General features: G+C 61.2%; 1 protein-coding gene across 1 annotated transcript; it reads left to right on the forward strand.

The window, feature by feature from the left end:
- Positions 1-4,689: 4,689 nt before the first annotated feature.
- ALAS1 (5'-aminolevulinate synthase 1) lies at positions 4,690-15,761 on the forward strand. Its single transcript, XM_075547467.1, has 11 exons — positions 4,690-4,815; positions 5,715-5,932; positions 8,249-8,455; positions 9,369-9,518; positions 9,813-10,035; positions 11,407-11,591; positions 12,053-12,232; positions 12,448-12,612; positions 13,839-14,107; positions 14,529-14,691; positions 15,551-15,761. The coding sequence occupies exons 2-11, from the start codon at positions 5,737-5,739 to the stop codon at positions 15,709-15,711; spliced, it is 1,899 nt and encodes a 632-aa protein (XP_075403582.1). The 5' UTR covers positions 4,690-4,815; positions 5,715-5,736; the 3' UTR covers positions 15,712-15,761.
- The last annotated feature ends 160 nt before the right edge of the window (positions 15,762-15,921 follow it).

Raw genomic sequence — 15,921 nt, forward strand, 5'->3', positions numbered from 1 at the left:
TCTGTCTTTGACTTGCCTTTGTTCCTCCCTTTGAGACTTAATAAATGTTATAATAATATATAATTAATCAAGATTGCACGTGGGTGGGAGGAAGGGGGAAAAAGAGGAGCTGATACCAAGGGCTCAAGCAGAAATTGTTTTGGAAATGTTGATGGCAAGCTATTGAATGATAGGTTGTCAGAAGATTTGTAAGAGCCCCCCCAATAAAATAATTTTTAAATGATTTGATAGATGTTCCCCTCTAATTATACTTGAGATCAGGGCCCCTTTTGTACCCTGAAACAACAGATGGGCAGAGTCTCCTGCCCTCCCTCTAGGGGCCCCAGGAGGAGAAGCTGGAGGTCCCCCGTGGGGAACGGAAGGAGCACAGAAGCCCTTGTGCCTGGGATCTGGAAGGAGTCTGGTCACACTCAGCAGTGGCTGGCTGCCCAGAGGTTCCTGGAAATGGCCGGCTTCCCCTCAGGCCAGCCGGCCTAGCCCATGGCAGTGGCAGGCACTCCCCTCACCCTGCCTGAACTGGGCCTGACACCCAAAACAGAGAAATGACTCCCACCAAGATGTGGAGGCCACTGCACCTTCCCCAGCCTCCAGGGGTGGGGGAAAGGGGGCTTGCCAGGGCTGCAGGGCGGAAGACCCAGAGGGCAGCCAGACTCCCAACATGCTGGCTGGTCCTTGGGCAAGTCAGATGCTCAGCCATCTTGGGCTTCTGTCTCATTCACAGGGGTAAGCAGACCCAGACTTGCCCGTGCCACGCCCTATGGCCAGCTCAGCATGGCCATCACCTGTTAGTCACATGACTCGCCCACCTACCTCCCTGGCCTGCTCCTCCTTGGCCCTGCTCACCAGGCACCCCTGTCTGCTGAATGTCCCCCACTCCCCCTCCTCTGAGCTTGTCCCAGACCCCTCCTCACCTAGGCAGGAGGGCTGGGAACGCCTGAGAGGAGTGGAGCTCTCTGCCCAGGGTGATTACAACAGGTCCGGCAGTAATACTATGGTTCTGGGCCACAGCCAGCGTCTCTAAGCCCTTCTCCATCCCACCTCATCTTTTCAGGACGTCTCACAGAAACCTGCCCCCTTTCGCCATTCTGCTGGTGCCACAGCCAATGGGGGGAAGCACAGGTCCTCTTTTAGACATGATCATTTTTTTCTGTCCCCCAAAGTTTATGAACACGGGATTCCTTAGTTTGCTCTCTCTCTTTCTTCACCTGCTCGTGTGGCTGCACATCTGTCTGTCCCTCTATCTCTTCCTCGCTCTAGCTCTCCCCTTTCATACTTTCGGCTACTCTCCCTTCACACTGTCTTCCCATCTCCCCTTGCCCTGCCCCCTTCACTCCCATTCCATTCTAAACACCTGCGCAGGGCAGGGCGTTAACGCTAATGGACCAGCCCGTTGAAACCTACTTTCTTCTGCTTCCCACTCTGGCAGTGACCACAGGGGCGATGGTGGAGTGTCCATTGTCTGAAGTACTGGATCCCCTCTGTGTTCCAGCCTCATGACCTTCTTCATGACCTTCAGCCTGGGCTGCAATGTCCAAGGCAGCAGCTTCCTGTACCATGTCCCCCACCCCCACCCCCCAGGTGGTGCCCAGGGCCACATTCTGTCCAGGTGCACTTCGGGGGTCAGGAGGGGCAGGCCCCAGCACCGGCAAGGGAAGGGGCTCGGCCACCCTCAAGAGGCCCTGCTCTGGCCTGACCACATGCCAGGCCAAGAGGGGATGGGGCAAGCACTGCAGACCCCACCTCTGGCCAGTGCCTTACAGAAAGCCCCTCACGGCCAGCCAGCCCCTTCCCTCACTCCCCCTCCCCCTTCCCAAGGACTGCCCTCTAGGAAAGGCGGGGATGGGGGGTGGTTTAGAAAGCACCCACCCCCAGCCCTCCAAGACTTCCCACCACTCCCAACTCAGGTCTCCTGAAGAGTAAGACTGGCAGGATCCATGGGGAGAAGAGGGGAATGGACAGGGGAGGGAGCCATGAGCCTGAAGGAAAGCAGTCAGCTTGGTCATGGTCCTTCCTCCCAGCTGCTGGATCCTCTCAGATGGGGCTGGACTAAAAATAGTTGGTGGGGCTCAGGGCAGGAGGGGTGGACTGGCATTGACATTTCCTTCTGCCTTGGCCGCTGGGTGGATGCTGTGCGCGGCAGCCTGACGGTGACCGTGACGCAGGCTGAACCCCTGAGCCTGCATGGACGCCAGCACCTCAGCTCCCCTGCCCAGGGTCAGGGTGATAAGATGGGATTGAAGGCCAGAGATGAGACAGGAGGGTGGGAAAAAGAGGAGGGGAGAGGACAGGAAGGGGAGAGGAGGAAGGGTGTGTTCAGGGCAGGGCTCAGGACTGCCACCCCCACCTCCACCCCTGCACACTCCCCACTGAGGCAGGATGGGGTGCGGGAGCTTCCACTTCAGAGATGCAAACACTGAGGCTGAGGGTGGGAGGGTCGTGTGCCCAAGACTCGAGTCAGAAAGTTGCAAAACCGGGATTAGAACTCATGGCTTCAGCCCTTGGTCTTCCTGGCTGCAAACTCGGAACCACTCAATGTTTCCCAAACCGTGGCCCTGACACGGCCCACCCCTGCATCAGAAGGAGGGAAAACCCACTCACTGCCACCAAGTCACCACTCACGGTGACCCTACAGGATGGGGTAGACTGGCCCATGGGTTTCCCAGATGGTAACTCTTTACAAGAGTCAGAAGCCCCATCTTCCTCCCATGGAATGGCTGGGGGGGAGGGGGGGTTGAACTTCTGACCTTGGGATATTGGCCTCACATGTATGACCTCAGGAAGCCACTGCACCACCAGGGAGGTCTAGTTAGTTAAGACGCAGATTCCAGGGACAGATTCAAAGGCGTGGGTGCAGGAAGCTGCATTTTAAACTGGGTTCTGGAGGTCATTCTTTTAAGTGCTAACAGCTGGGACGGCTAGTGGTGTGCTTGTGGCTTCTCTGATCCAATTTCCTGGCCCCACATTCTGAATGCACCGGTCTCACACGCACGCACGCAAACACACACACACACACACACACACACAACCAGCTTTTAGGGCTTACTCACACTGCCCCCACCCATCCCAACAGGCCTAGGCCTGCCCCTTACAGACTTGGACCACCAGGCTCCTGATTGCAGGGAGACCCCCCTCCCCTCCACCAGCCAGCACCTGCCCCCCTTCTGCACACCCTCCTGGGGTTTCCGAGCCTGCTGGAGCCACACACACCCCCCCCCCCACCATCAGCGTGTGTTTTCATTTTCTCAGTGAGCCCGCCCTGTTTCACAAGCATTCCTTCTGTGGAACAGGAAATTCCCGGAGGGCTGAAGGCTCCAGGTCGAACAATAAGTCTCTGAGACCCCTCTGAGACCCGTGGCTTCCCTGACCCTCTGATGGACTGTGAAGCAGCAGGGCTGTACAGAGGGAGAGATCAAGGCTGTAGTCAGCCCAGGGCACAAGCCAAGTACAGTTCTGAGCTGGTGTGGAACCTGTGCTCAGCTCCCAAGTCCGATGCCTGCTGCTGCCGCTTTGCCTTTGATCACCCAAGGAGCCCACCAGCGGAAAGAACAGGGATCCGGATCCCAGGGGCCCAAAGAGCAATGTGTGGGACAGGGGCAGGCAAAACACGCAATACCTTCCCTGCCTGTCCCTACTTGAAGCTACACCTGGGTTGGGTCTCTTCCCTTTCCTCTTGAGCAGGACAGGGCTGAGAGCTGGGCCTTTGATGCTCAACCTGGGCTCCTGGGCACGTTCTAGTGCCACCCTGGACGTTCCCCAGGCTACAGAGAGGGAGCGTTTAAGTACCTGGGCACACCCTGGCCAGCTTTGCTCTGGACTTTGTCTCCCCAAGGTCTCCAATAGCGGGGGAGGGCAGCTCTGAGGCTGGCCCTGGCCGGCCCAGCCCTGCCAGCCTGGGAAGGGTGTGGAGCAAGGAGGTCAGACTGGCATTCCAGGAGGGGGCTTTCCAGCCCTATCTGGAAGGTGTGGTCTCTGGGAGGTTTGAGGGAGGCACAACTCAGCCCTCAACTCTGGGCTGGAATCCTGCGTCACCAGCCAAGTGTCCTTCTTCCCTCCCAAGGATGTCTCGAGTGCTGGGCATGGGTTCCCCACGCTCCAGCAGCCTGGACTTCTGTTCAGTCTTTGTCTCTGACCAGAAAGTCTGGAGCCGGTGGGTCTCCTTGCCTTCTCCAGTCTCCTCAGGGTAGATCCTGGTTACAACTCTGTGCACCGGCCACCAGGTGAATTTTGCAAAACACCCGGGGATCCAGTTCCCCTTTGCTTGCATCTCCCTGCACAAAGCAACTATTTCCACACCAAGTCTGTCTCCTCGGTAGAAATAACCGCCAGGACGCCCCTTGGAAGAGAGACTAAGGAGACGTTTCTCCCACGCTCTGGACTTGGGACCCAGAAAGTTCAGCCCCTGGGGACAGAAATCGCGTACGCGAGAGGGTCAGGGGAGAGGAAGACCCGCAAGGAGATGGGCTGACACAGCGGCTCCCACCAGACTGGGTCGAGGCGCAGCGAACAGAACAGCGGCGCTGCCCGCGCGACCCCCACCCGTTCACGCCCGCGCTCCCCGCAGGAGCGCCCGGGAAGCCCCCAGTGCACAGCCGCCCAGTGACGTCAGCCGGCCTCCCCCGGGCGCGGCGCGGCGCATGCGCAGAGGGAGCCGGCGCCCAGGGCGCATGCGCAGCAGCGGCTCGCCCTGTATATAAGGGCGAGGGCGCCCGCGGCCTCCAGCGCCTCCCAGGCCGGGTAAAGGGTCCTTGTCGCTGAGTCGGCTCAGGTGCCCGTCTTCGCCGCCGCCCCGCCGCCTCTGTCACGTTCTCCGTGCAGGTGAGGACCGGCGTTCCAGGCGCGGGGCTCGCCGCGGGAAGCTCGTGCGCCTAGCCGGCCCGGGCGCCGCTCCTCGGCGGGGGTGGGGGGGCCGGGACCCCATCCCCCACGGGCCCGCAGCCGCGGGGTCCGCCTTCCAGCCCCAGACCTTCCGCTGCTGTGACCGCCTGTGCGTCCCCGGCCCGGCCCCCTGCCAGCACTCTCCTTTCCAGCACCCTTCGCCCCCTTCCTGTTACCCCGAGATCGGGACACCGCGCACCCCCTCCTCCATGGCCCCCGGGCCGTCGCCTGCCCCCCGCCGGACGACCCTCCATCGCCCCAGAGGCGCTGTCCCTGCGATCCGGGTCCTTCTTGCTCACTGATGCCCCATTCACCAGCCCTTGGGTCATGAGCTCAGGGAAAACCGGCCCCCGGGGCCTGGCTGGGACCCTCCCTGAGATTGGGGGTGTGGGGAGGAATCAGAAGGTCACGATCCCCAAGGCCCACCCAACCCTGCCTGCTCTCAGCTGTAAGGGGGCAGAGCAGTTGTTCCCTGATTGGTTGGATGACCTGGCTTCCCGACTTATATCACCCCCACCCCCGCCCCCAGTGCACCAGTATCTTGTCTGTGTTGGGCATCTCCCACCGGGAGCCTCTGACCTCCCAAACCTGTTCCCCACACATCCCCATCAGTCACCCCCAGCCTGGCTTATTCATCGTCTGTGTCTGCTTCACCAGACACTTCTGTGTGCAACTGGAGGATGCAAGAGAGACTGTGGCCACCCTCGGTGCCAACCTTTCTGGGCAGGACTTAGGATCCCAGGGTCCCCTCGCTAGAAACTGCATGTGACACCTGGCCCCCTAGGGACCTCGAGGTGCTGTCTGCCTGATGTCCCTCACGCCGGCCTCTCTCCCCACAGGAGCCAGTGTGCTTCCTCGGATATGGAAACTGTGGTCCGCTGCCCGTTTCTGTCCCGAGTGCCCCAGACCTTTCTGCAGAAGGCGGGCAAATCTCTCTTGTTCTATGCCCAAAGCTGCCCCAAGATGATGGAAGCCCGGGCCACGCTGGCCCCCCGGGCCCTGTCGACTTCAGCAGTGCCCTGCCAGCAGGTCAAGGAAACCCCTCCAGCCAAAGAGAGTAAGTGGCGTTAGCTGGGGGAGAGAGAGAGAATGCGTCATTGGCCAGGGAGAGATTGTGTGTGTGTGTGTGTGTGTGTGTGTGTGTGTGAATGTGTCATTGGCCAGAGAGAGATTGGCCAGGGAGAGATTGTGTGTGTGTGTGTGTGTGTGTGTGTGTGTGTGTGTGTGTGTGTGAATGTGTCATTGGCCAGAGAGAGATTGTGTGTATGTGAGAGAGAGAGAGAGTGAATGTGTCATTGGCCAGAGAGATTGTGTATGTGTGTGTGTTTGTGTGAATGTGTCATTGGCCAGGGAGAGATTGTGTGTGTGTGTGTGTGTGAGAGAGAGAGAGAGAGGGAATGTGTCAATGGCCAGAGAGATTGTGTGTGTGTGAGAGAGAGAGAGAGTCATTGGCCAGAGAGATTGTGTATGTGTGTGTGAGAGAGAGAGAATGTGTCATTGGCCAGGGAGATTGTGTGTGTGTGTTTGAATGTGTCATTGGCCAGAGAGAGATTGTGTGTGTGTGTGTGTGTGTGTGTGTGTGTGAGAATGTGTCATTGGCCAGAGAGATTGTGTGTGTGTGAGAGAGAGAGAATGTGTCAATGGCCAGAGAGAGAGAGAGAGTGTGTGTGTGTGTGTGTGTGAGAGAGAGGGGGAGAGAGAGAGAATGTGTCAATGGCCAGAGAGAGATTGTGTGTGTGTGTGTGTGAGAGAGAGATTGTGTGTGTGTGAGAGTGTGTGTGTGTGAGAGAGAGTGTGTGCATGTGAGAGAGGGAGAGAGAATGTGTCAATGGCCAGAGAGAGAGAGAGTGTGTGTGTGTGTGTGTGTGTGTGTGTGTGTGTGCGCGCACGCACGCGCGAGGGCAGTGTTGTGTTCTGCACACAGGGAAGCAGGTTGTGTTTAACTTGGGTCTGGCTCTGCTTCCCAGATCCACTTAATCCTAGAAAATATCTCACCATACAGGTTCTTCTGTTTGTTCTCCCTGGGTGTGGACGGGTGAGAAAGGAAAGGTTTTCCCCTGTCAGGCGACGTGGTCTGAGGGGGATTGTGTCCCTCTTCGCTGTTGCTCAGGGGCAGTGCTTCCCTAGCCCCTGGGGGCTCCATTGGGCTGCAAACAACAAGGGCAGCGTTTCAAACCCCCGAGCCGCTCTGAGGGGCCGAGGAGGCTCTCTGCCCCAGTTGTAGCCTCCAGAGCTGGTCTGCCCCGTGGCGCCTGTGAGTCAGCATCGACTCGGTGGCAGGGAGTTTCTCGGCTAGGCAGATGGCGCACGCACACGGAGGCAGGCACGGGTGTCTCGGCGCCTGTCTACAGGAAAAGGAAAGTGGAGTGTGCCCAGCTCCCTCGGAGCAGTGGGGCCTCCGTCTGCTTTCGTTTTTGCTTTCTCTTTGAGGACCAGCGGTCGTTCACCTTCCTCATGCCGAGACCCTGCCATGCAGGTCCTCATACTGTGGTGACCCCCAGCCATAACATTGTTCTCATTGCTACTTCATCACTGTCATTTTGCTACAGTCGGGAATCGGGCAACCCCTGTGAAAGGGTCTTTTGACCCCAAAGGAGTTTCAACCCGCAGGTGGAGAACCGCTGTTCCAGACTCTCCAGTGAACATGTGTGGTGTTTATAAGGGGCGAGGGCCCACCGAGCTTCAAAGTCACTCTTTCGGTTTTCCTTCAGAGAAGACTCACGAAAACCCTGCTGAGACCTTGTTTAAGAAAGGCTAGCCTGTGACTCCCAGCAGTCTCCAAGAGACTGTGAACGAGGTCGCTTCAGGGGAGGGAAGCCTAGTTACCAGTCCCCTGCGCTGGGCTAGTGGGCTCCGCGAGGAGGCAGGTGTGCTGGGTGATGTCTTTATCCCGATGCCCTTGCAGCCCCGTGGCAGTCTAAAGGGAGAGGATGGGGCCTCCCCTCCCGTGGGGGCTGCAGTCTGGGAAGCCCACAGGGGCAGTCCTGCCCTTACACGTCAGCATCCACTCGAGGGCCGCGAGCGTGGTGTGGGTGTCAGCAGACCGTTAGATGGAAAGCGTCCTCCTGAAATAGGCCGAGTCCTCTGAGGGCAGAACTCCAGGATTTCTAAACCTAGAGATGCGGGGGTTTCCGCCCAGTCAGTGGGGGATCCTGCGTGTTTGAGTGGGGCTAGAATGTGCCAGTGAATCCATCCCGGGAGCGAGGCCTGAGGAAGCAGCAAGATGAGCGGACTGGGTCACACTTCGAGACTGGTCTGGGCTGTGGGAATCGGGGTAAGCTGTTTCCCTTTGGAGCCACGGGAAAGAGCCGGTGATCTCCTTGTGCCCTGCTGCACAGGCACTTCTAATGCCTCCGTTCCCCTCCCCCTGCAGAGGACAAAGCTGCCAAAGCCCAGGCCCCACCCACTCCTGATGGGGCACAGCCTCCACCGGGCCACCTCTGCCCTGCCACCAGCCCCGGCACTGCCAGCAAGTGCCCTTTCCTGGCAGCCCAGATGAGCCAGGGGGGCAGCAGCGTCTTCCGTGAAGCCAGCCTGGAGCTGCAGGAGGACGTGCAGGAAGTCCGCGCCCTGAGGAAAGGTGAGGCCCGGCGAAGGCGCCCGTGGTCTTCACTCAATGGGATCCTCGGCCTCGCGTGTCAGTCGCCCATGGGGGCAGTGTGAGTGTGGGCACCTTCCTCTTTTAGGGTAAACAGTCAGAAGGCAGTGACAAGATTGCGAAACGGGACTCTTTTCTGGCGAGTGTGTAGGATGTGAGCAGCTGGGAAAACTAACTGTCTTCTGAAGTGGCTGCAGGCCGGCTCTCCCTCCGTGTGCCCGTCTGCTAACATCCCAGGTCAAAACCAGGGGCGACTGTAGGCAGGGTACCCTCACATGCCTGCCGTGTGCCACGGAGCAGCCCCTGCTCCAGAAAAGGAGGGCGGGGGAGGGAGCTCCCCCGCAGGACGGTGTCTGTGTCAGGAAGTTTGAGGTTGGTGTCAGGAGGGGCACACGGGGAAGGCGCACCGAGAGAGCTTGTGATGTGGATGCTGGCAGGTCCCTCTGCAAACAAGGCTGGGCGTGCGGGCGGGTGTGCACACGCGCGCGCGCACACACACGCACACACACACCACCCCCACCCCATGATGCGGGCCCATGGGGAGACCCAAACAGAAAGGAGGAGGAACAGCCATGGGGCCCCAGCACCAGTGCCCTCCCTGGCCTGGGTGGGCGCCTGACCCAGTGTGTGGTCATGGCAGGAGGCCATGGACGGGCAGGGCCCTGGGTGGGTCAGACACTCAGACTGGATGTGGGGCGGGGCCTCGGGCACTTTATGACCACCCCGCCATGGTCGGAGTTTGTGGGTGCAGATGTTGATGGAGAGCCCACAGCAGGAAGAGCGACCCGGTGTCGCGGCGTGGCACGTGTACCAGGAGCCGGGCTGGCGGAGGTGTGCTCCGGTGTTTAAAGGCCGCGGCGTGTCGCTCCCACGGGCCTCGTTACTTTCGTTGCAGAGGTTGCGCAAACCTCGGCCAGCCCCGGCACGGTCGGCGCAGAGGCCAGCGGGCAGGAGCCCAGGGGGTTGCTGAAGAACTTCCAGGACATCATGAGAAAGCAGAGACCAGAAAGGGTGTCGCACCTGCTCCAGGACAACTTGCCAAAGGGTGAGTCCTGTCCCCACCTGTGCCGGTGCCGGGGGCGTGTCCGAGGGATGGCTGGTTGGGTGGGGGCCCCTGTGGCCGCCCGTCTGCACACAGGCACCATGCTAAACACGGCAACCCAGTCGCGTGCTCCTCAGAGGGGCTGCCGCCTCCTCACTGGCTCGTTGTCAACAGTCCGCTGTCTGAACGGAACCTCCCTGCCCCGAGCGGCCTCGCCGGGACTCCCCGCGGGCTGCCTGTCAGGGCGTCACAGGCCTGCTCCTGACGCCGGCCGTCCTGCCCCTGTCTGCTCTCCAGCTGTGTCCACCTTCCAGTACGACCGCTTCTTTGAGAAGAAAATCGACGAGAAAAAGAGCGACCACACGTACCGGGTGTTCAAGACCGTGAACCGCAAGGCCCAGGTGTTCCCCATGGCGGACGACTACTCCGACTCCCTGGTCACCAAGAAGCAGGTGTCGGTGTGGTGCAGCAATGACTACCTGGGCATGAGCCGCCACCCCCGCGTGTGCGGGGCCGTCATGTGAGTCCCGCATGACTCGGGCGGGAGGGCTTGCCTGTTACCAGGGAGATGGCAGCCACAGACACCCGTCTGTGGTTCTCACGGCTGCAGTCATTCACCTGGGCGTCCACGAGAGGGGCGTGTGCGGGGGTGTTGGGGGTGTTAGAGGCTCTGGTACGATGCCGCGCTGGCTGTCCTGAGCACTGTGTACACTTGGCTCCCACCCATTCTCGTGGCGAGGGGCTGGTGCGGCCCCTTGGTGTCTGGGTCGTGAGGGTCTGCGTTGAAGGTTCACAGACGGTGTGTGTCAGTCGGCTCGCCTCCCCCGCCCCCTGAGGGAGGAAAGCCAGCCAACCGGCGGCCGGGGTTCTGGCAGTGGGGGGACAGAGACGCAGCTGTGGACGCTATTCTGACTGGCGGCCTACCTGTGTCCGACAGGGCACTGTGTTCTTGGGGTTTCGGGCTGCCTATCGAGAAGGATTGCTGGACCCATCTTCTCAGGCACCTCGGCCTTTCCGTTAGCGGGCAGGCATGTTCGCCCGAATGCCACCTGGGGTGCCAGGAAAGGACCCCTGTGTGTGAGGGTCACTTGGGAAGCTCGCCTCACACAGACGTGATGGACATGCCCCGCCGTGCACGACAGGTTTGCAGAGAGCTTAAGGTCCCCCTTCTGTAAGAGGGTGCCGCTTGGTCAGTGAAGTCGATTCTGACTGCTGAGGACCCTCCAGGACAGGCAGAGCGGCCACCCGTGGGTCTCTGAGAACGCAGCTCCTGACACAGCAGGAAACCCCACCTGTCTCCTGAGGAGACATCAGTGGTTTCGAATGGCTGACGGGCAAGGTGAGCCGCCCCACTCGGACGGACCCGCCACGCCGGCTGTGGCCAGTAAGGAACCCTGGTGGACGGGTACAAGAGAGGACTGCTCACAGTGGGGTCGGGCATCCAGCCCCATCAGTCACTGCACGGAGGGAGGGGCACCCCTGTCCCCGCAGGGCTCTTCCGTCTGGGAGCCCCTGTGAGGGCTTTGTGCGTCGGGGGACCTACATGGCTGTAGGAGCCCTGGTGGTGGTCTGGTGGTGACGTGTCGGGCCGAGATCCGCATGGTCAGCAGTTTGAAGCCACCAGCAGATCCTGGGGAGAAAGACGGGCTTTCTGCTCCCGTCAGCAGTCTGAGACACCCACAGGGGACACTGAGTCACCCCGACTGGAAGGCTGGTGAGCTCTCTGGTCTGGACTCCATGGTTGTTAATCAGATTGTTTCCTTCTCCCAGAGCTGGTCTGAAGGTGCAAGCAGGTTGCGGTTACTGGCCCTGGGCTTCGCCCAAGAGTCTGAGTCTGCCCGCCCAGGGGACCCACAGCGTTCCTCTCCCCTGACGTGGTCCTCCCCCACAGGGACACTCTGAAGCAGCACGGTGCCGGGGCTGGGGGCACGAGAAACATCTCGGGGACCAGCAGGTTCCACGTGGACTTGGAGCAGGAGCTGGCCGATCTGCACGGCAAGGACGCTGCCCTCCTGTTCACCTCGTGCTTTGTGGCCAACGACTCGACGCTCTTCACCCTGGCCAGGATGATGCCAGGTGCGGGGGGCGTGCTCCTGGGCGGGCCCGCGTGCGAGCTGCAAGTCCAAAGTTCAGGGGGCGCAGCTTTGCGGTGAGCAGCTAGCTGTGTCCTTCGGCTTTGGGGGGCTTCCCGGAGAGTCTCGCAGCTGAGAGCAATATGACTGCCCCTTCCCGGCGTGCCCTACACTGTGGGCCTTCGCAGAGGCGCACACTGGGTGGGTCTCGGCGTGCCCTACACTGTGGGCCTTCGCAGAGGCGCACACTGGGTGGGTCTCGGCCCCATGGGGAGGAAGCCTGTTGGCCAACTCTAGGACAAGCCTACCTCCCACTTTTCGGGAAAAAAAAAACTAAATAAAAGGTGCACGTGCCCTCCTGCCTGCAGCCCTGGAAACTGCGGTGCCAACGCCACTGCTCCGCAGGTCTGGGAGGGCCCGGTACTTGGCAGTGCCTGCCGTCAGTGGCACCCTCTGTTGCTGCAGGCTGTGAAATTTACTCAGACGCCGGGAACCACGCCTCCATGATCCAGGGCATCCGGAACAGCCGTGTGCCCAAGCACATCTTCCGGCACAACGATGCCAGTCACCTGAGGGAACTGCTGCAGGGCTCGGATCCCGCCGTGCCCAAGATCGTGGCCTTCGAGACGGTGCACTCCATGGATGGTGAGCCTGGCCCCTGGCCCCAGCCCCGCGCGCATCCCGTCAGTCTGGGTTTTCCATTCTGTTCCTGTCGGGGGCGTCACACCGATGTCACCAGGCAGCCTTTTTCTTCCCAGTGTTAAAAACTGACTAACCCAGAATGTAGGCCCAGCCCGGCCAGCGAGTGCTCGATGGGAGACTTCCCAGCACAGTGTCTGTCCGTCCATCCGTCTGTCCAGGTGCCGTGTGCCCCCTGGAGGAGCTATGTGATGTCGCCCACGAATTTGGAGCAATCACCTTTGTGGACGAGGTCCACGCGGTTGGGCTGTATGGGGCTCGAGGCGGGGGGATTGGCGACCGGGAAGGAGTCATGCCGAAGATGGACATCATTTCCGGGACCCTCGGTGCGTATGTCGACCCACCGCACTGTGCTCGGGGCCAGCTCGGGGCGGGGTCCATCCCAGGGGAGGGCACCACAGCTCACGGGCTCTGGGACTAGACGGCTGGCCCCACGTGATGCTGTGGGTGGCCTGCACCGGCCTCTGCACCCCATTTCCTCATCCACAGAATGGAAAGGACAGGGACCTACTTCCATTCCCGCAGGCCAGACGGTTCCCGGCAGACCCTAACCCTGAGGGGTCAGGCATGAACACGAAGGAGAACCTAGCTGGCACATTTGAGGGAGTCAGGAAAGCCGCTGTGCCGGGCACTATTGCCGTCGGCAGCCTCCCCTCGGTCTGGGGAAGGCAGGAGGCCAGAGGGCGCTCCTACCTCAGCTCAGCATTGTCACGGCACCTGGGAACCTCGTGCGACTGCGCGAGAACGGGGTCCTTTCTCAGGGCACGGCCCACGCGGTGGCCCGGGAAGCTGCTTTGCCCGCCAGCCTGGTTCCTGCAGCTTGTCTGTGGGGTCTCGCCCGCCCGATGCGGGCTCCTTGAAGCCACTGCTATTGGGGTGGGCGAGGCTAGAGAGGACTGTCAGCCCTGCCTGCTGGGAGTTCCAGCCAGAATGTTAATTACAGGACCTCAGGGCTTGTCCTGAGCCCTTCATCCTGACACCTGACACCTGAGAGCCGGCTGGCTCCACCCTCACAGGCTCTGGGCTTCCCCAGCTGCCTGGCAAGTACTCCTTGCCAGTTTAAGGGCCCTGCCCCCTAGCCCAGAGGTAGAGGCTCCCCAGGAAAGAGATGGCCCTCTGGGAAGTCCTTGGAGACACCGGGGGGCTGAGTTAGAGGGGCCTCTGCCCTGGGAGGTTGTTTATCCACAGAGTACACACCAGCAGACATGTCAGGGCAATAAATGTCCCCTTCCCGGGCTCAGTCCAGCCTCAGGAGTAAGGTTCACAGACCGCGCCAGGGCCCAGCAGGGCCTGGGCAGAGCATGGGGAAACAGACCCTGCTGGCTGACCCCGCAGCAGCCAGGAGGGCAGGCAGCCCTCAGTGACCATACCTGGCCTGCTCTCAGCGACTTGCCTGCCCATCCGGTCAGACACTAGGTGACTCGGCTCCACTTTCTGTTCTTAAACTTCAAGAGGGTGCGCACCTCGACCTCTGGGGAAGGGGTGGAAAGGAGAGGCAGAGGCCCTGCACCCTGTGCCCTGGCTGACCCCTCGCCCCCGTCCGTCCGTCCAGGCAAAGCCTTCGGCTGCGTGGGCGGGTACATCGCCAGCACTCGGGCGCTGGTGGACACAGTGCGCTCCTATGCTGCTGGCTTCATCTTCACCACCTCCCTGCCCCCCATGCTGCTGGCCGGGGCCCTGGAGTCCGTGCGTGTCCTGAAGAGTGCTGAGGGCCAGGCGCTCCGCCGCCAGCACCAGCGCAGCGTCCAGCTCCTGAGGCAGATGCTCCTGGATGCCGGCCTGCCTGTGGTGGCCTGTCCCAGCCACATCATCCCCCTCCGGGTAAGGCCCCACCCCACCCTACTCCAGAGCATGCCCACAGTGAGAGTGGCGTTGCTGGGCCGGGCAAGCCAGCCAGTAGGACTGGACGCTCCGGAAGCTGGGCCCTGCCAGCTGTGAAGTGTGGCTTCATTTAACTTCCAAACGGGCTGCGCCCTTCCTGCCGCAGACGCCCCCTGCTGGTGTCAGGCTGAGTGGTGCACCCGTGTGTCCCCGGGTGACCGCAGTGCCCAGAGCCCAACCTTGGTGGGGCCGGGGCCGGGCCCAGGCGGCATTTCCCTGTCTGTGATGCTGTTCCCGGGCCTGTTGATTGGTGGCGGGCCCTCTGGGGCCTGACTTCCAGCCGCCCTCCCCTCGCCCCGTACCACTCACTACCACTAGGACCCACCGCTGCAGGCTCACCTCCCCAACGTCCGCCACTTAGGTCGCAGATGCTGCTAAGAACACCGAGGTCTGTGACGAGCTGATGAGCCGACATCACATCTACGTGCAGGCCATCAACTACCCGACCGTGGCCCGCGGGGAGGAGCTGCTGCGCATCGCCCCCACCCCCCACCACACCCCGCAGATGATGGACTACTTCCTCAGTGAGTGCGGTGCCGTCGCAAGTCAGAAAGGACAGGGCAGGGTCTGACTGGGTAGGAAGCTGGGCTTCTCTGCCGGGGGGCGGTGGGGGGCTGGCTGCCACCATGGCATTGACTATGAAGCCTGAGTACTGTAGCCAAGACCCACCACATCTGCCACAGTGAGAAATACCACTTCCGCCAGCATAAAGGAACGGGGAAGTGTATCGTGTCATGAGGGCCAAACCTCTTAAGCTGCACAGGTGCTGGAGTGGCTGAGATGGGTGGGGTAGGGTGGGGTGGCATGCTCCCAGCCCAGCACCCCAACTGCCGAGCAGTACCTTGTGAGTGCTCAGTAATGGCTGCCAGAGAGGCAGGTGTCTGCCTGTGTTCTTCTCTGTTGCCCGGCTATGGCCCTGCCCTGCCCCACACCCTCCCTCTCCCGACCCCCACCCAGCGCAGCCGAGCCGGTGAGCAGGGGGTCAGGCTCCTGCTGCATTAGGAACCTGCGCAGGGCGAAGGCTGTGCTATCAGAGTGGAGCTCACGTACTTCACAGCAGACTGTCCCCAAACCTCAGAACTGGGCCACCAGCACCCCTACTCGTTAACACTCACACCCCGCCCCCCGCAACCACCTATCCAGTTGTGGCTCCATGGATCCTGATGCTCCAGGGAAGCGGCTTCCCACTCTGGGCGCCTCCCACCACGCCCGTGCTTTTCTGGGGTCACCCGTGCTACCGTGCGGGCCAAGGGGTGGGCAGAGCCTGCAGCTGTTGGTCAGTCGGGGGACGCCGGGTAGCTGGTCATTAGTGCCTGCATCCATAGGTGGGGGGCTGCAGGTCTTGGGGCCGCCTTCCCCTCACTCCGCCGTGTTCCTCCCCAGAGCATCTGCTGGCCACGTGGACGAGAGTGGGGCTGGAGCTGAACCCGCGGCCCTCCGCCGAGTGCAGCTTCTGCAGGAGGCCACTGCACCTGGAGGGGCTGAGCGCGCGGGAGAAGGCCTACTTCTCGGGCATGAGCAAGCTGGTGTCCGCCCAGGCCTGAGCGTGACGGCGCGGTCGTCTTTGTTTGTGAATTAAATTATATGAAAGCAATCTACAGGAAGAGCCGTGGTTCTGAAATAAATCCTCAGTGGTGGGCCCTTCTACTGCTGGCTTCCCCATTGGAAGGGAGCTGGTCTCCCTCCCATGAATTTGGCCGTGCTGTGTGAACACAAGAGACGGATGCAAGCACACTGGCGTCACCCCAAAGCCT

This window comes from Tenrec ecaudatus, chromosome 4, assembly GCF_050624435.1.
Source record: "Tenrec ecaudatus isolate mTenEca1 chromosome 4, mTenEca1.hap1, whole genome shotgun sequence".
NCBI classification, from domain to species: domain Eukaryota; kingdom Metazoa; phylum Chordata; class Mammalia; order Afrosoricida; family Tenrecidae; genus Tenrec; species Tenrec ecaudatus.